This window comes from Vulpes vulpes, unplaced genomic scaffold (assembly GCF_048418805.1).
Source record: "Vulpes vulpes isolate BD-2025 unplaced genomic scaffold, VulVul3 Bu000000624, whole genome shotgun sequence".
Taxonomy (NCBI): domain Eukaryota; kingdom Metazoa; phylum Chordata; class Mammalia; order Carnivora; family Canidae; genus Vulpes; species Vulpes vulpes.
The window spans coordinates 34,969-55,309 of record NW_027325676.1 but is presented as its reverse complement, the minus strand read 5'-3'; the positions used below and the strand labels follow the sequence as shown (position 1 = coordinate 55,309).

At 37.6% G+C, this 20,341-nt stretch overlaps 1 protein-coding gene across 1 annotated transcript in view; it reads left to right on the top strand.

Annotated features, from left to right (window-relative positions):
- Nucleotides 1–20,341, top strand: part of LOC140596549 (rho GTPase-activating protein 20-like) — a 52,321-nt gene that overhangs the window by 18,842 nt on the left and 13,138 nt on the right. The window contains exons 4-14 of the mRNA XM_072745116.1: nt 269–418; nt 2,181–2,222; nt 2,859–2,943; nt 6,603–6,680; nt 8,832–8,892; nt 11,528–11,716; nt 13,324–13,496; nt 14,812–14,973; nt 16,746–16,855; nt 17,372–17,561; nt 18,775–18,886. Coding sequence (XP_072601217.1) covers nt 269–418; nt 2,181–2,222; nt 2,859–2,943; nt 6,603–6,680; nt 8,832–8,892; nt 11,528–11,716; nt 13,324–13,496; nt 14,812–14,973; nt 16,746–16,855; nt 17,372–17,561; nt 18,775–18,886 — 1,352 coding nt within the window. The remainder of the gene's footprint in view (nt 1–268; nt 419–2,180; nt 2,223–2,858; nt 2,944–6,602; nt 6,681–8,831; nt 8,893–11,527; nt 11,717–13,323; nt 13,497–14,811; nt 14,974–16,745; nt 16,856–17,371; nt 17,562–18,774; nt 18,887–20,341) is intronic.

Sequence of the window (20,341 nt, the reverse complement as noted above, 5' to 3'; positions counted from 1 at the left end):
ATACAGTGGTTACTCAATACTCACCATTCAAAAATATGGCTATTTGCTGCCTTTAGAGGAAGTGTTTTCAGGTTTCCAAGCCAGAGTTTGCTCAACACACACATTGCAAAGGCCCATCTAACCATTTTCTGTGTGTGCACAGAGGGTAATAGAGATGCGGGAGACATGATTTGCCCTGGAGCAGTGAGAACTGGTCTCTAAAGAGCACAGCTGCTCCCATAACATTTTTGAAATGAACTAACAGAGGTCTTGTTTGGGATCTTTCTAGGTATAAGAAAAACTTTAAGATAAAAAAGAAAATACCACTGAACACCATGTGGATTGCCAACTGCATGGATACAGTGGGAGATGCCAACATCCGTTCTGGGAGGTCCTTTGTGTTGGGCTGGCCCACGGTGAACTTCGTGGCCACCTTCAGGTAAGACCGATGCCTTGGTGTCCTGTATCTACATGGCTTGAAAAGGATAACATTGTAATCTATTGTCTACCAAGCTGGTGACTCACTTCTTGACCTCCCATGACACTTGTTTTGCCTTGTACTCTGCGTAAGAAGGTGCTTATATCCACAAGGAAACAAGTAGATAATGTATAGTGGGAACTACTGGAGTAATTTCCTTCGGTTTTGATCAATGGTTTTTCAAATTTTGTTGTCTTACCTTTATGATGACCTGCGAGATTTTGGTGGAGTGGGGTGAGGAGAAGAAAGCAGTGTGTTAAGTGCAACTGCGTAAAACAGGAATGAGGCTTGGGGTGTGGATGTTTCAAACAGAGATGCAAGTGTGGCATGATCCCTGTAAACTCAGAGGTGTCTGCTCAGGATATCCAGGGTCGAGAGCCACATTCCCATCCTCATGTCAGCCTAAGAATGTGTCTTACACAACTAAACTCTACTCAATGGAATCAAATGAATAATCTGAGTTTAGTGCCTCAATGGAATCATATTTTGTTTCAGATCGTTACCAACTAAGATAATCTGTACACAGCAATTCAGGCAACCTAGTATTCAATGGCATGATCAATTTATTTGTATAATTACATACTGTTGTTAAGGGAATTAACTTGGGAGTGTAAAAGCAATTTCTCAAATTTAATGGGACCCTTTAATAGTACTTGCTCAAGAAATCTATTCCGGTGATTTAAACATGCAGATACCTCCTGGGAATCAGAGGGCAGGATCTTGGAGAGGAGACCTTGAACCTCACTCTGTTGTAGTTGTCCCAAAAGAAAGAAAGAAAGAAAGAAAGAAAGAAAGAAAGAAAGAAAGAAAGAAAGAAAGAAGAAACCAAGTTTTTATCAACAATATACAAAATGTGGTACAGGAGCTAGGGACAGGAGGGAATGGAGAGTGACTGCTTAATAGACACATGTTTGCTTTGGGGTGATAAACATGTTCAGTCACGATCGTTGCACAGAACGATGAATATAGTAAAGGTCACTAATGGTCAATTTTCTTTTATGTGTAATTTACCACAATAAAAAAGAATGCTGGTAAGTGATAAGTCCACGTGTGAATGAGCCTTAAGACATTTGCAACTTTGGATATTAAATGCTGTGAAAATTTTAGCAGAGAAAATATTAATCTTTAGTAATTTTGCGTCAGGGGATTGATCTTTCTCAGAAGATCACAGTGATGAAGAATAAGGTTTTTAGGAACTAATTTAACATATTACAATCTGCCATATGCATAAGGAAATAAAACTATAACAGGTGTTTTTTTCCAAAAAAGATATTCTTGTTTCTGAGCCAAGACAGTTCCATCAAATTGCTAAATTTCTTAAATGTGATTTAATTTGAATGGTAATATTCTTTATATCTGAATAGCCCTTGCAGCTGCAGGAACACTCTGAGCTATAATTTAACCCCTTTCCAGTTCTGGAAACTAAATATCAGAGTGGTTAACAACATGCCCGTGATCTCATAGCTTGCATCACATAGTCACAATTAAGTTTTCAGATTTGAAATAAACTTTTCTCCCTCTTTAGGATCTACTTCCCATTGCTTTAATACCACTCACAGAAGAGTGGAGTCCATCAAAACCACTCTAAGGGGAGTACAATTTACACATCCACATCCCTTAACAACTGGCTGCTCATATTTTTAGTCTGGAGTGGTGATCTTAATATGTTAGTAGGAGTATCGTACGTTCCTCAATTTTTTTCTTCTCATTTTTTAAATTGCAGCTCTTCAGAACAAAAGGAAAAATGGCGTTCTTACCTTCAAAGGTATTTTGTCAGTGTAATATTATAAGTCTTTAACCCATGATGAAAAAAATGTAGATCTCTTCAAAGCAGTGCCCCCAAACTATGTTCCCTCCCCTTAGTACGAATTGTTACACTATCCTCCAATGATTTCTTATTTAATTGTACCCTGCCCATTACTACAAATAACCTGCTCTCCTTTACATCCATATATTGCTTATTTTTTTTTATGAAATTCTGGTTATTACTCTCATCTTCCCCCACTTTCCAACCTCATGATTATAGCTAACATTATTCTCAAAACATATATTAAATTTCCATAAGTGCAGTTTACCCTACCAAGTAATGCTCAAAGCAACTTCTCATTCCTACATTTGAAGGTGCTAGTATGCCCTCCGGTCTAGGCAGGAAAGCTTTGGTGCCTGGATCTGCTGGTCAAATCTCACATGACAAGAGTGATCTATTGTTTTCCTAGTCACAGCTTATTTTCCTGAAATATTTTTGCATGTTTCCTTCCAACCCCCAATTTTTTTTTTTGCTGAGCTTATTTATATGCATTTAAAAATAACGAAGTATGTTGAAAATATGATCAACATAAATTGATTTGAAAGTAAGGTAATTTATCCTACTCTCTTTTGGGTTACTATCGAATTGGATTAGGTACATCATGCTAGCCAAAGAGAAGGAGCAGCCAAAAAGCATTCCCCTCAAAATCTTCACTGAGAACATCAAGAACTGTGCCTGTGTAAGTATTTTTAAGACCAACAATTAAATTCTGAGTTCCTAATTCTGACTGAATGAAAAAATGGGATAGAGGTGGAGACACAGAGAGGGAGGAAGCAGTGAGTTGGGGAGAGAGGAAGGAGAGAGCAAAAGGTAGGAAGAGAGAGAGAATATTTAGAAAAGTGCCATGAGGAAAAATGTATTTTCCCCCTCTCCATGTACTTCTTTATAGACCTAAAAACTGTGTCCTAGGTAACATGAAGCAAGAGGAATACATACTACAGTGCTTAAGCAAGGAAAGAGTATTGGATGTTATGTGTCTATGACATTTCTCTGGATCCTTCTAATTGCTTATAGTGGCTTGTAATACAGTGATTTAGAAGGAACCATCATTTTTTCCAAGGGCCACCACTTACATACAGAATGGTCTGGATTGTCTCCACAGTCCTTTTTCCCCTCCAGATATTTTATTTAGTATAACTATAAACTCAGAGAAAAGTTGTAAATATAAAAGTAATACAAAAAACACCCCGTATACTCTTTATCCAGATTCATCTATTGGTAACACTTTATTCCATTTGCTTTATCATTTATTTTCTTTCTCTGTGTCTATTACATGTATGTGTATACATATGTTTGAGGGTCATACATATACTATAGCCCTTTTTCCTTAAACCTAAGTATTTCTTAAGAATAAAGATATTCTACAGTTATCACCTTTAGTGAATTTAACCTTGGCGTAATACTTTACTCTGCCATTCCCATTCTCATTTTGTCAGTTGACCTCAATAATGTCTCCTTTCTAGTACAGGATCCACTTAAGGATCAGGTGTTTTATTGAGTAGTTATGTCAAATGCAGAGGAGTTTCAAAAAGTCTTTTGTTCCAAGGAATATCAGGATTGAATTGAACTAAGAGGGATGACACTTTTAAGGGATCAGCATATTTCTATTTCAATTTCTTTATACTGTGGGGAGGAAAAAATCAAACCAATTGGCCCAGTTTTGTGTGTAAAATTTGATTTCTGAAATTGTAGTACAGTAACCAAGACATTTACAGTGATGAACAAGATACTTTGGGTATCTTTAAATGGTATTTTTTGTGGTTGTTGTTATAGTTCGAAGTAGCTCTAGATCACACAAAACAGCATTTGAAGGTGGAACAAAAAAGGTATTCCTGGCTAAAGCAAAAGCCATGCAAATAGTTTGATCTGTTGTTAAGTGCCAGCTAGATGCACTGCATGAAGGAGAGAGAATTCTCTAGCAGCAGAGCACATTCTTGTCTCTGCCTTTGATATCAATTGTGGCAGTGGTTTACATTCAGAACTTTCCTTGGAAAATTACCTTGAGATTTTTAAAAATCAACTTTATTGAGGTATAGTTTTGGTGAAATAAACATTTCTGATGTTCTTCACCCATTCTTAAAGATCCAAGTTTCCCACTGCACTGTTTCACTTCATCCTAGAAAGATGATTCTTAGCATTCCCTGTGCAGAACTGCTGCAAACAGATTTACTTAATTTCTTTTATCTGAATATGGCTTTATTTCACACTGACTCTTGAAGGATATTTTTGGGGGTGTAGAATTTTGTTTGCAAATTTTTTTCCTTTTAGTCCTTTAGAGATGTTCCAGTCTTTTGGTCTTGATGCTTTCTGATGAGTAGTCTGTGATTAAACATTAATCCTCAGTAGGTGATTTCTCATTTTTTTCTCTAGCTGCTTTCAAGTTTTCTCTTTATTTTTGGTTTTTAGCAGAGTGGCTATGAAGTTCCTAAGCATGGTTGTCTTTGAATCTGTCCTATTTGACATATTCTGAATTTCTTGAATTTGTAAATTTATGTCTTCACCAAATTTGGGAAATTTTAATCATTATTTCATCAAATATTTCCTTCCTCATTATTTCTCTTTCTCTCCTCCTGACAGTTCCATTCTTTCCATATCAGACACTTTCACATTGTTCAGAGATCCCTCAGGCTCTGTAATTTTTTTTCAATCTTTTCCCCCCTTTTCTTCTTCACACTGGATAATTTCTAGTATCTATTTTCAAATCACTGACTTCTTTTCATCATCTCCATTATGCAATGTAGCCTAGTCAATAAATTTTTTAAAAATATTTTTCAAAAAAAATAAATAAATAAAAATATTTTTCCGATAAAAATTTCTATGTTAAATATTTTTCCTCTCAAATAAGGAAAAGTCATTAATACTTCTTATTTCTATACTATGATGCCTCTATTTTTGTTTAACGTGAACATATTTTCATTTGTATCATTGAGCATTATTGTAATAGCTGTGTTTGGCTAATAGTCTAAGCATCGAGATCATCTCAGGTGTGGCTTCAGCTCTTGAAAATTGATCTCATTTTCCTGGTTCTTCATATATTAAGTAACAGTTTTGACTCATGAACATAACCTAAGTTTTCTTTTTCTTTTGAATTATTTCAAAAAATAGTTTATTTTTCTGAAGTTATTTGTTTAGAGAGAGTTCTATCTAATGGAATTTGTCTGTTGGGAGAACCTACAACATGCAGGAAAATATACATACATCCCTTAAATTACTATTTGAATTGCTATTTGAATGATTATTGAATTACTTTGGGACCATCTGTGATATCAAGCAATTGCATTCAATTCATAAGAAGAAAAATACAATGAAAGGACAAGGAGTGATTTATGAAAGAGTTTCTTTTAACTTTGCTTTTAATATTTTCAAGGCCTGTGGGTGTCCACTTGTGCTGTTTCTTCTTTATGCACTGTTTCCCGAAGGACACAGGCCCCATTGCCTAAACATGTTATAAAAACTGTATGCATAGTAAATGTTCTGGTTACATATTCTCTTATATGACTTTCGTAATTTTTGTAATTCAGATAGATAGTTTGTAATTCAGATAGTCTTATAGATCCATCTCAGATTGCTATTAACCCCTTTCAGAAAATTTTCTTTAAACTTTTCCTAGTTGTATGGAGCAGTTTCTCAATGTATGGTCTGATAGAGAGCTATTAGAAGTACCTACTCGCTGGCAGAGTTGTGAATGGAACATCAACTTCTAACATTTCCAGTCTCATTTCCTAGATTCATCAGTCTTAAGAGATTGCAACAATGGAAGTCTTAGTTAACCATGATGCCTGACAAAGAAAATATGGACTAAATAGTAGTTTTTAAAAAGTGTCTTTCATAGCCAGTTCTTATCTGATTTTACTGAAACCGACTATGTAATTACAAAGGAACTAAGCCAAAAAAAAAAAAAAAACCAGAAACAAACAAACAAAGGAACTAAGCCATACTATACAAACACAACTCAGTAAGAGAGGAAAGTATCTAGTGCCTTCCTTTAATACTATCCCCCTCCCACCATTTTGGAAATAGCCTTATGGAGTTGAGGGTCACCCCATGTGCCCTCTTAGAATTCTCAATTTTTCTCTTCCTTGCTTCAGCTGCTGTATTTTGTATGCCACAAATTCTTGGAGGGAAATATATGTTTTACTGACATGTTTCCTACTAGCTTCATGTTATATAAAAAAATGAAATTATAATTAAGGGTTCGTGTTCTACACGTGCTTTACTTTGTCATTACCTGGAAACAAGCTTTACTTTTGGAGTATGGATAATAATTTGACAATTATTTGGTCACATGCTTTAAATTTTAAAAAAATTGTAGCAATTTTTCTTATTTATTTTTTACAGTCCGTAACTGTAACAGTGACAAATTCCGACACAGCAAATGACACTATCAACATGTTACTAACAATGCTGGGAATAACCGTAAGTTGCCTACTATCTATTTTTAGTTTACGAACCAACTTTGACTTTTGAGTTTTGTGAGTGTGTGTGTGTGTGTGTGTGTGTGTGTAGGTGTTGTGCACCTCCCATCATAAGACAGCTGATTATTGTGGATAACATACTCATATTTTTCCTTCCAACTTTAGAAATTGAAGGCAGCGAAGCTATAGTATTAGCTTATACATGAGTGCTATTCTTATATTCCCATTTGAAATTTTCTGCAAATTCAAAGTTATAGCCTAAAATTGGACTATAATTTTAGAGTGCTAATAACAATATGCAGTTTACTGTATATATTTTAAATACAGACAATAAAGATGTTTCTAAGTTTCTTTTTTATTGTTGTTTCTAAATTTCTAAATATTTCCTCCTCTATTGGACTCTTCTTTCTGTGTTTTCAATTCTGATACGTCTCCATCCCTATTGACCCTAGTTATCACACAAGGAAGGACTCAATCCGTTTAATGAATCCTAAATTACATGTTCTGTTGTACATTTTGACATAAAGACTACATGGCTACAAGCTACCTCCTTTTGATGCAGATCCTGAGGATGAAGCAGCTCATACCCTTTAGCAACTGGTAAAGACAAAGACAAGTTCTGAATAAGACCATGGATCTGGGGCTGATCTCTTTTTATGAAAGAGAAAGATATTTGAGGATGAGGTTTTATAAGGGAAAAAAGAGGGACAGTGATAGATGGAGAGAACCAAAGGGAGCACTGGGAAAGCACAGCTTCTTATCCAAAATCCTCTGTAAATGTGATGTGACATAATCATAAGATTGTTTGTAAATTCTATCTGAGCCAATGGTATAATAAAGGCCTTTAAAATTTCAGAGCAACGAGAATTTGGCAGAAGAAATCAATGATTTCTGTACAAACAACATTTAATAATACATCCAAAATAAAATTGAATTTATATGTACTGACTAAAGCACATCTTTACATACGTTTCTAACCTGTATGATATAGAAACCCTAAGTAAGAATTAAATCCTGGAAAAGAGAGTGAGTGGTTTGAGGGATGAAGGTGGGGAGATTGACTAATGATTTAACTCATTTTATTTCATGTTTGTGATTTTCTTTACTTAAAGCGATCAATGTCACTAGGCAAAGAATTTCTATTTTAATGAAGAACTGGGCTTATTTGGCTTTATGTATACCTGATTTAAAGGATTCCAGCATGGCATTTCCAAACCCTACCCTACCTTATTAGCTCTTACTTCTTATTTGCAACACAATCTTGAGCAGATTTAGCTGTGTGTGTGTGTGTGTGTGTGTGTGTGTGTGTATCTGTGTCTGTGCCCATACCTATGACATTCCTTCATAAGGTGAAGGCCATGATTTTTAATCAGGAGTCAAGGGCACATGATAACTATTACCAATAATTCCATTTCAAACGTTTTTTTGCTTTCGTCTCCAGGAAGACTCTTTAAAATAGTTCAGCAATCTTTATAATTTAGAATTGTTTGTTTCAAACAATTGGGATTTTCAGTATTACTGGGCAATAATTGTGCTGGGAGTAATCATTTTCTGCATCTGACATGCTGCCTAGAGTCCTCATCCTTTCTCTCCCTAAAGTGGAGTTTGCCTGCCCCAAAGCCAGTGGCAGACTTCCGTCCACTATCTCCTCAATGTCTCTTGGGCATTTGTCTCCTTTGGCTCAGGGCTGCTGAGCTATTGATGCCTCTCAAGTTACTTTGCTCAGGATTAGTCATAGCAGAGTATATGGCTCTCTGGACAACATGCATCTCTGGGCAGGGACATTTGGAGACAAAGGCCAACGCTATCCAAGGAGTCTAGAGACAGCAGAAGAGAGGACTCTGAGATGAGACTTTTACTCCATAGTAAAGGGACACAAATCTCATTTCTTACACCATGGGCCACCCACAAAGTGAGGGGCTGGCTGTACTGTGGTTTCCCGGTCTTTATCAAAAATTACAAGAATCTGGGACAGTCTATTGGAAGCTGTGAGGGGAACTAGTTAACAACTACTATAGCTACCTCCATGGACCAAATACCATTTATCCTGGCCCCAATTCTTTCTTTTTGGAAACACAGATATGCTAAGGAAATGTGTTCTTCAAGTACTGTGAAAGATATGTTTTGACACCTAGTTCTTTTTGTTTCCAAGGGCTCTGAGAACGACTTCCAGCTGTGGGCGAGTTCTGGCAAGGAAAAACTTCCACTAATTGGTAAGTGTCAGGGAAAAATCTAAGATGGGATTGATTAGGTTCAAAATTGTAACTCTAAGTTTCAAAATAATGGTTGTTCTTTCTTAAGCTTCAAAATCCTTAAAAGTGAAAATCACATGCAATATTCACTCACATGTTTAATAAAGAATTACCAGGTACTGTTGCCCAGGCATTGATAACATCTCTTCATTCAGCAGCTATGATTTAGTGAGGGAGAGAAATGTAAATTTTTGTTTCTACTTCTTTTTACCTGACAAACAGAGCTGTCTTGAAAAAGTGTGATTATTTACTATTTACTTACTTATTTACTCATTAGGTATGAAAGCAAAATGGATTGGAATTTTTCCCATACATTTATTTTTCATATGTCAATTTTGAATTCTAGTTCCTAACTGCTAAGAAGCCTCTATTTGTGAGAATTCTCTAAAATCCAGTTATGTCTCTGAATCCAGGTACAGATATGTATTTAACACCCCTGCCCTGTGCCCAGTTTTCTCTGCATCATAAGGAAAATGAGATAATCACATTTAAACTCCTCTCATCTTCACTGATGAAATCGCCTGCACTTTGCTGTTTCTCAGGTTTTTTCCATCATTGTTCTTAAGGTTATTGATAAACAGATTGCACCTCTTCTAAAATAGTTATTAGCACAAGTTCTCTGAAAAAAAAATCTTTGGATTAGCAAAATTGTTTAATGTTTCCAGTAATGGAAGGGTTTAAAAAAAAAGAAAAAGAAGACAGGATTGGTAGCAGGCCTTGAAGTATAGTAATGGATGGTAATGGTGACAATAATCTCTTCTAGAAATCTTAAAGCATTCCTTCTTACATGAAATTTTTTTATCCTTTTAATAAACCTGTGAAGCTATAACTCTTTTTCAAATAATCTGGAAATCTAAACAACCAATTTCCTTTTTTTAAAAAACAACCAATTTCTTTCTGCAAAATATATATTCCCAGTCTTAGACTATAGAGTCACAAAGCTCATCACTGAGAACAAAACCCCTCAGTACCACTTCCTGTTTTGAATTAATGTTGACATCTTTGTAAAAGTTGGACAGGGGCAGCCCTGGCGGCTCAGTGGTTCAGCGCTGCCTTCAGCCCAGGGTGGGATCCTGGAGAGCTGGGATCGACTCCCACGTTGGGCTCCCTGCATGGAGCCTGCTTCTCCCTCTGCCTGTGTCTCTGCCTCTTTCTCTCTCTCTGTTTCTCATGAATAAATAAATAAAATCTAAAAAAATAGTTGGTTAGCAGTAAAAAGGAAAAAAGTTAAATACTTATATATGTTTCAATAAAGTGCATTAATTTAGATAAAATGATGTAGATGGTAACTTTTGAGAATTTGAATAGCTTCACACACGAACGCAGCTCTAAGGAATCTGAAGAGCCTGTCGTTCATGATGATCCATTACAGCATTCAAAAATGCATTTTTTAAAACATACTCTCAATTCTCAATTGTGGATTAACTCCTGGTTATCTTGGTTTGGTTGTATTGCTGTCATAGAAGCTTCTTTTTCCTTAATGGAGCGACGTCCCTGTGATTCTTGTGAACATTGCATTCATGACGGATGAAAAGAACAGCAAAAGCTCCTTTAGGTACATTCAGTAATAAATCTGGAATGACAGAATGAGAATTTTCATTCTATTCTTAAAAAATGAAATCCATATCATTTCATAGGGTCTTTGAGAATTCTCTAGAGAGGAAAAACAATTTAAAGCATAAAAGAGCAAAACAAATCACTTGGCAGGCAATTCTGGATAGCTCTGGGTGTGGTTTTCTATTCTCTAACCATCGTTTTACAGTTTGCTTCTGGGTTTCCCACTCTGCACACCCTTCCTTCTGATCATTGCCTGGCAGGACACCCCATAGAGGGAGGGCAGCAGTGGAAGGGAACCATAAAGCATAAGGGCAACCCATCCCACTACTCTAGAGTAGCTCTGGCTGGAGAATTGACAAAAGGAAATGAACACAAAATCTGTTCGACTGACATTCTGTTGGAGAGAATAGTGAAGATAGCAATTCTTTATATATATACTCCAAATATTTAAAAATTTATTAACCAAAAAATAAAAGTAAAAAATAAGAATATTAACCACCAATGCTTATTAATATATTCACTCTGATAAGTTTGTGTGTGGACAAGCATTTCAAAGAATTAGTGTAAGGCTCGACGGGGTCAAGTAATTTGCCTAAGATGTATAGATGTAGTTAGTGTCAAGGCACAAACTAGAAAACCTTCAACATTCTCAGATAGTTACCCAGCAAAAGTCAGCATTGTTTATTGCACTCATGAATATATGTATTTCAAGCAAAGTAACATGCTTTAAATTGTTTTCTCTTCTTAAAATCTTTCCCTTGGGCACACGCTTTCTGTAAGGTGTTCCCACAAGGGTGCATATGATGCTCACTGAGGAGGCACAGCCTTCTTTATCTAGAAGTCCCAGAAAAATACCAACATATACAAATAGGGTGATGCTTACACTCAGGTTTGGTTTGATGACAAAAATACCAACATATACAAATTTTTTCTTGATGACAAGAATACCAACATATACAAATAGGGTGATGCTTACACTCAGGTAGTTTGATGACAGCCATCACCATCATCCTAAATATTCAGGTTTCTTTCCATACAGGACATGAACATCCCTATGGAATTAAAATGAGCCATCTTCCATCTACTAAAGCACTGCCAAAGGAAGCAGAGGACTCCATCTCTCCTTCCCCAACTCAGGAGTCCCTCCTTCTGGAGCAGAAGATCACAGAGATGCAAATCCATTTCATACTGAAGCCCAGGCACCCAGCCCAGAACAAGCAAGGGAGAGGTGAGCCGCTTGCTTTTCTTCAAGTGCCTTCCCTTGGCTCATGTCTCCATGCTTAAACACAATTCAGACACACAGTTTATTCTTTCTGGGTGAGCTTATTGTCATCAATGAGGAGGAACAGTATAGGAAAGAATGCAAAAACTACCCAAAATCAAGCTTAGAAAAATTCAAAAGTCTGACATCAAGACCCAACTCATTTCTATGAAGGTTGTTTCCTTGTTTTAAATCTTTTGGGAAGACCTTTAACTCCTGTCTTTCTCTATACCCTCAGAGCACTTTCAAGGCTGCCCTGAGCCATGCCTTGTGCTGAGTAGTATATCATATATTTAGTTTAACGAGTTGTAGGTAGCATCATTTATGTTAAAGTTGAGCAAACCGAAGCTTTAAAATGCTGAGCTTCATAAGTGGCAGGACCAGGATGCTTCTGGTGCAGTGCTGGCACCCACATGAGTGGAGGTGGTGATGCACTCACTACATCCCAGAAAAGCCAAGTGGCCGGGTGTTCAAGGTTATTTGGTGAAATGTTCCTCATGTGCTTATCCTTCGAAACCTTGGCTCATCTCTGGACTCTTCAAAAATCAGTTATTTAAGCAATGTTAAGGAATCTTCAAAGGAAAACATTCACAGCTGAGCACTAGAAACTTTGAACTCAGCTTTTCACTGCTGGTCACCTTTTCTTTGGAAAGCTCTTCCTTCATAGGGAATGTTGAGTAATTAAAAATCATCTCTGGAAACTGGTGCCTTCGTATATATATATAATATATATATGCATTCATAACCTCTATAAGTGCATTCATAACCTCTCATTGTTTTTTTCGCTTCTATGATTTCTTTCAAGCCTGGGACTTGTGTGTAGATGTATATTTACATATATGTTTGAGTGTGTGTGTGAGGAAGTAGGTTTCCACACTTCATTGTGGTTTAGGCTCCTTTCAGTAAATGTTAAACCTATTTAACCAAAAACATCATCTCTGGGTGGGTTAGTGGGATATGACAAGAAAACACAGCCACCACATAGCCAGCATGTAATGACAACATCCCAAGGACCCTGACTGCAGCAAGTCATCCTTGAAGATGGCCCAGAGCAGAGGAACATAGAAGTAGGGCTCAGGCAGATTGTGTCCTGAGAAGCAGATCCTTTGGATGGTAGAAACTTGAGCACTCAGAAACCAAAGAGGAAATCTGGGGCTGAGGGGAGACTGGCTGTGAAAGCAGAGGATTACCAAACTCAGCCTGATTTGCATACCAAATCCTTCTAGCTTTTAAAATCAGATCTGACACCTGAACCCACTGATCACTCCAGTAGAAAACACATCTACAGGTTCAGTGCCTCCTGATGCCTTGTAACTGGCAGTAACTGATGACACAGGGAGTACTCACCTTGAGTCTGATCCAGTCTCTAGGTTTAACCATCAGTCTGAAGGATATGACCAAGAACTTATCAATGCCATGAGGATGCTGTTAGCCAACATCAGGACGTGGAGAGTTCTACACAACAAATGACTCAGTTTCACTCTTCTAGCCACTACAACGAACACGCTGCAAAATGGCAATGGTGAAAATAATGCTAAGTGAATTAAAATACACTAATCTCCCTTCTTCCTTAGATTCAGGCCAGACCATGAAAAGCACTGCTTTCAGAGACTGGGCCTTTTGGCGGCGCTCTGGCACTTGCCAGAAAAACCAGTGCAGAGTTGCACCATCGGCAATACCACAACAGCTCTTTGGGGTTTCACTCACAAATATATGTGATAAGGACAACTTGCCCTTCCCAATACTGGTAGGTCTCAGTTTGGTCTTTTTTTTACCTTCCTGAGGAGAGGGACCTTGGAGAGGCAAAGTGTTCTCATGCAAACCTACCCTCAAATGGAGAAATCATTAGACAGTCCCTGGCTTTGGCTGAGAAGCTTTGCTAGTGTCATTTGATTTACCTACTGAAGAGTCATTTGGCCAATACAGCAGAACAACGTTTTGCCTATTCCACTTGTTTCCACCGAGACCCATGTAGGCCTGTTCAGATCAGTCAAAATGGACTCTGTGTGCATGAATCATCTTCACATTCTGCTGTTGTCTTCCTGAACTCACAGTAGTCTCAGGTCTCCTTCAACGGAGTCTACTTAATCTAACAACTGAAAACATCTTACCTAAGCATAAAGACTCATCCTGAGGCATATATGAATCTGCTAATTCTAAAAGAGGATGTTAAATGACAGCCACAGAGTTTGCCCTTGTTATCTCAAATCGGTGTACTGAATTGTCAGTGTGGAAATTTCCTGAGTACCCAGGACCTCTGCAACCCTACACTAGATTTGGGAATGTTATCCTAGGTGTGAAGAAATTAACCACGTTAGTTCCATGCTTGCTACTACCCCGTCCTTGCATCACATAAATTTTAGGGGGTAGCTAGAACTATCATCCTCCATACTTTACAAATGAATAAGCTTTCAGTATAGTTCACATTTGCCCCAGGTCACACAAATGATCAGAAGCATAATAGGTTTCCGATCCCTTGGTCTATTGCACTCCAGCCCTTATTATCTTTCTACACTGCAGGGAGGGGACATGAAGATAGAGCAAAGGACAGTGAAAGACTCATGAAGGAAATGTAATCAGATAATAAGAAGAGAGCTTTTGAGCTTTTTTTTTTTTTTAAGGAAGAAGGGAAATAGAGACAGTTGGAATGGAGGATACAATCACTTAAAGAGGAATCAACAAATGGGAAATGAGTATGGCAAAAAGATTTCCATACTGGGGGAAGAGCATCTATGTAAGAGAATAAGGAGCCAAGACTGGTAAAGTAGGAGACAGGCGAGGATTCCACAAAGGCCTTGAAACACAGAAGTTTGATTTAAAAGGGCAAATTCAATGAAAAAGCTGATTAAAATAAGTGATTACAATGTTTCAGTGTATGACTGTACAGTGGATTTTTGGGTAGAAACTATAGAGAGACATTGACTAAAGAATCTAAATTGACTTTAGTCCTTCCAGCTCTAAAACCGTACACCATCCAATAGCCTAGCTCTTTCTAAAAGGAAGCAAGCTTCTGCTCTGGGCTTGGGATACAAAATGTATATGCTCTTCTTTTTTTCCTACAGGATATGCTTTCCGTGATCAATCGGAAAGGACCACTCCTGGAAGGCATCTTCAGAAAATCAGCCTGTATAAAATCCTGCAGAATCCTAAAAGAGAAACTAAATTCTGGGGACAGAGTTAACTGTTACAGCAAATCTGTTCATGTGGTAGCATGTGTTTTAAAGGTGGGGAAAGTTCTAGCTTTACCACACATGGGTAACTGAAGCTGTGATGGTGTCTTTCATTATGATTGCCCAGGAACCAACATAGGCATAACTGATTAAGAACTTGTCAAACTGGAAAACACTTCATGAAATCAAATTTAAGGAAGCTACTGTAGGAGTTAAAAGCCCCATACATTAGAAATACTTTCTGTTTTCACCACAAACAGCCTACCTGAGGACTCCATGCAAAATACTAATACTAATATGATACTATTAATACTAAGAAATTTCAAAATATACACTCACACATACATAATATTTACCAAAGCAAACATCCTGCTTTGGATGACATCCTCACCACGATCCTAATGAAGGCAGTTTCCAAAAGAAAAATCATACGAAAAATTTGAGAATAGGTAGGGAATTTCACAATAGTAAGCAAATGTTTCCTTTATGAGGAATCCAAAAAGGCTCAGTGAGGTGACCAAATCATTCTTAACCATCATTGTCGCATTGTCTCCTGTTTCTTGATGCCTTTTACTTTATAAGTCATGGAGGAATGATTTTGCCATTTGTGTCTCCTTTCACCACATCCTAGGCATCCTTTAGTTAATATTTGTGATGTCTAGCCCACCATCCAAGGTTATAACGACATGTTAGCCAGCTCTTGCTACATGCCAGTTTTGATAAACCTAACTTTTGGAGTAGGTGCAACAGACAAAAGTAGATTGGAATTCTGAAAATTCAATAGATCAACTCAAGAACTATATTAATTTGGAAATTATGAAGCTACATCACAGATATCCCATTCTATTGCTAAAATGGGAATGGAGAAAGAAGTGAGAACTAGAATAGAGAATTTAATCCATCTACCTTGGCACTTGCTATCAGCTCTCAACAAAACTAAGTTAAGGCAGTAATGATGACACTCTTACAATCAAGGTCATATGTGGTCCTTCCTTGTCACATTTGGTCTTTTCTTGTCCCTCATTTCTGTTCAACTATATGAAAGATACCAATAGTCCCTGACCACTACTACACTGAGGTCCAGTAAAACACACCACTAAATATATATATAGGCATCAAGAGACAGGGGAAAGAATGATGATACATTAGGTACTCGAATAGCATGATAAGTGTTGCCCTCTTGAAGGTGCACACATGGAATTGATGTTTCTAGCAAGGTTTAATAGGGTCTTTTCTATTCCCGTGTTATAGGCACAGACTAGGAAGATGGTGACCACGTGTGCATAGAGTTCTTAGACATTCCTGAAGCTTTCCCTACTTAAAGTTGACTAATCTTTGTGGAGAATCAGACTCTGCAACCTTGGCCTGAATAGTATCATGCCAAACTATCTGGAGAATTGGCCTACACTAGAAATGAATACATCCTCAGGACCATCACGAGTTTGCCATTAGACTCTCTACTTTTGTATAGTTCAGGAAAGGAAGAATGATACAATTATGAGAGTAGCTTATGTAGTAGTTTGCAGAAAAGCACACAAAAGAGTAAGTGCTATATGATACAAGGGAGCTTTGTCCTCATTTACACTGAAGCCTAGGCTCTGCTTTGATGCTTTCATGTTTGTTGGAGAAAATCCACACACCTGCTTTTGCACGTACAAGTCAATGGAGAATCAGAGCAGAGTTCCATGTGGGTCACAGTTTGGGTATCTATGACGGAAGTAAGACTGAACTGAAGTTTGCAACTAAGTGTTTTCTCTGTAATATTTCCAATATATATTTTGTATATGTGAGTGTGTCTGTGTGTATTTTTCTTTTATCCACATAAGGATTTTCTTGAAAATATTGAAGGCAGTTTACTTTCATCGGACCTCTATGAAAAATGGCTTCGTGTTCTTGACGAAGTGACAGAGAAGAAAAAAATAAATGCAGCCCAGAGGTAATGATGCAATAATTACTCTACTCTGGTCATGGCTCAGAAATACAGCCAATATACTATTAGGAATATATTGGTTTACTTCTTGCCACTTTGACCACTAAAATAACATTCAATGCCACATAGTTTCAATTCTTGTCACCCATGGAGGGCAGTTTCAGAATACAGACATGCCTTATGGCTATTATTGTACTTCTCCTGACCTTATTAACATTGACTCATTAGTCATTGTATAACTTCTGAATATATGAAACTGGTAGACAAAAGTCAGTGGCCAAAGAGATGCCAGTGCATCAACAGCCAGTGGCATAACCTAAAGTTTGTCAAACATTTAAACGGAGTGGGTTAGCTCAGAAATTGAATTCGGTAAAACATTTTTGTATACGTTCATGCCTGGAACTCTGCTACAGCAGGCTGTATACTAGATCTAGAAAGATGTTCTCTGCTCTCCATCTCTATACTTCCAGCTGCTAAGTGCAGTGACTTGCCTTATTTAAAAGTGCATCTTTCTGACTTCAGGCTTCTAGCCCAGCTGCCAAAAGTGAACGTTGTTCTCTTGCGATACCTTTTCGGAGTGCTCTACAACATTGAGCAACAATCCTCATCCAATCAGATGACAGCTTATGAATTATCAGTGTGTATAGCCCCAAGCCTTCTTTGTCCACCTAATTCCTGCAGGTTGGAATTGGAAGAGAACTTCAAAAAAAAGGTAGGGAGAGCTCTCATATGTGTCCCCTCGGGTTTATAATCCAGGCTTTGAATCTGAAATGTGTAGTAGTAAATTGGATGGATCAGTTCTGAAAAGTGCACATCTTCCTAGGCTTTCTTGGAATGGCAGGTTTGTTATGCTTCTCTGGTGGAATATGGGAAGGGGTCTTAACGTGGGAAACGCAGAGCAGTTGAGTCACTTATTTCCCATCCAGGAGATTCAATACTAGACTGACTAAACAAAAGAGAGAGGAGTGATGTAATATGGTAGAAAAGACCTGGGCTCCAGAGTTTGACAAGCCAAGGTTCAAATCTCAGCCTGATCCTTGAGGGAGAGCTTGTAACCTTGTGCAAAGACATGGTTTCCTCATGACACAATGGTAACAACCCCCAGTTCCTGTGGTCGTTACTGGCACATCCTAGGTGGCTTGGGCACTAAGAGCACCCATGGCTCCAAACACATAGCTTTGCTCTGCAAGTTGTGGCTCATTTAGAAAAACACTTGACTACTCTTTTGCCTCCGCTACATCAGACAGAAACTAGTGAGATATTCCAAAACATCCTGATGAAGCCACACATACCTAATAAGATGACAGCTTCCCCAAGCTCATGCCAAGAGCCAGCATTATTCAAAGTAAGACATGAGAAGGGACTGCGGCTAGACAAACATGTTTTCTCCCCAGCCCTGTGAGTTTTTACTCAAAAACAAAACAAAAGAAAACTTCAAAAAAAATCCACAGGAATATCCACTTTCCAAAAAATATTTGTCCATATTTAAGAAATGGATATCATAGGATTTTGTCACTGCTTTATACATCTAAATCAGTTATTTTCCTAAGTTACAACCCAATATTTTCTGGAAGCAAAATTTTAGAAAATAAGTAAACTTTTAGAAAGTGGGTTACTTTGAAAACTATCCTAGTTTTAAAGATGTAACCTTTGGTATCACAATGTTAGGTATTAAATTAGGCCACAAAGTAGGAGTTTAGCCCTCTGTCTAGTAGTATTTTAAAATCTGTACTCAAAGTACAATGGAAAGCATCACTCTATGTTATTTATTAGAGAACTTGGGTTTCTATATATTTTTATCAACTCTGAATTTTTCATAGAAGTCTTTCACAGTTTTGGTTAGATCCAAGGTTTATAAACAAAATGTGACCTATAACTCTTCCATATGAAAAAGAGCACCCCACTGTGTTCTTTTTGCATTACAGGCTTCTCTCATACAGTTTTTGATCGAAAATTGCCTGAAGATATTTGGCGAAGACATCACTTCTCTCTTGGGAGAGAATTCAAAGAGTTGTCATAACAATGGGAAGGCTGCAGGTACTGTGGATAATTTAATAGGCTTTAGGGAGACACAGGCAGCAAGGTTGCCAGGGGTCATGGCAGATACTTAGCCCTGTTCTGGAGCCCAGAGCATGCCCAGGGCAATGATTCCCAGCTGCTCCTTCTTCTGAAGGCTGGCTAGCAGGTCAAGGGAGGTTTCACACTGTTGGAGACCCACGAAAGCATAGAAACTTCAAGACGTTTTGGCAGTATTAGGAGATAGCATGGTATGATACAGTGTTTGGGGATATTTTTAAACACAATTTTAAATGGATCCCGCATCTATATTATATTTTATATGTGGGTAAGCATATAATGCATAATTATTTATTTCTACTTATAATATATAAATGTGCTCTGGTTGAAACCATAGCACGGGGCTTTAATTCCTGCTCCATTCTCTTTTTGATCAATGGCTCTTGAGGCACCACAGGATTCCAGTGCTCTTTAAAATGAGTTGAAAATAACCAGCATCATTGAGAGAAAAGGACTGGACTTGATGTCAAACAACCTCTCCAGAGTACAAACTCCAGTGCCCCCATTTATCATCTACATGACCTTTGACCAATTACTCTAGCTCGGTATCACTTTATTCATGCCTAAAATGTGTATAAAAATAATGCCTAAATCTTAGAAGTGTTGTCAAGATTCAATAACATAAAGGATGTAAAAACGTTTCTAAAACACAATTAATAGAACTAGGAGAAGTTCCTCTGAGCCTAGTGCAAGTATTATTGGAGCCTAGCAAATCACAGCTCCCTGGCAACACCCCATTTTTTGTAAATTGGAGTTTAGATTCAGAACCTGGAGACACATATCATCAATCCCTCCATACTTTTGACATGTCTTCGTTTTACGACATATACCTCATTGTGTTGAGGGAAGCTTTTGGATAATCCGTGTCATCAGGAATTAAGATGAGTCTAGTACCATGTCTGAGAATATGCTGGTGCAAGACAAGTGTTTGTTTTTCATGTCGTCAGTGACAGAAAATCAAACTGTTGAATCCAAGCCAGTGAGAGTGATAGTGATTTCCAGAAGAGCACAACTGCAGAATGCTACCAAGTCCCCATGTGGTCCATCCACCTACATGTCTACAGTTTAGTAAGGCACTGAAGACTGGAATCTCCATAATGACCCTTGACACTTCTTTTTCTGTTTTTCCAATGAATGAGGAATGAACCCCTTCCAAGACCCAGCTATTTCCATTTAAAGTTTTTTCCTTGGTCCCATATATTCATATTGAGGAATCTTCCACAAATTATCTCCCCTTTTCACTGCCTACCATATCCTATGACCTACTTTTTGAATTGTATTGTACTGTGTTGTGTTGTATACTTTTATATGGATAATAAAAATCATTCCATTGCTCAGTAGGTTAGACAACCATTTCTTTGGTTACGATTCACATAACACTTCAGTGGAGACTCATCTGAGCAGTTCTGGTCTCAG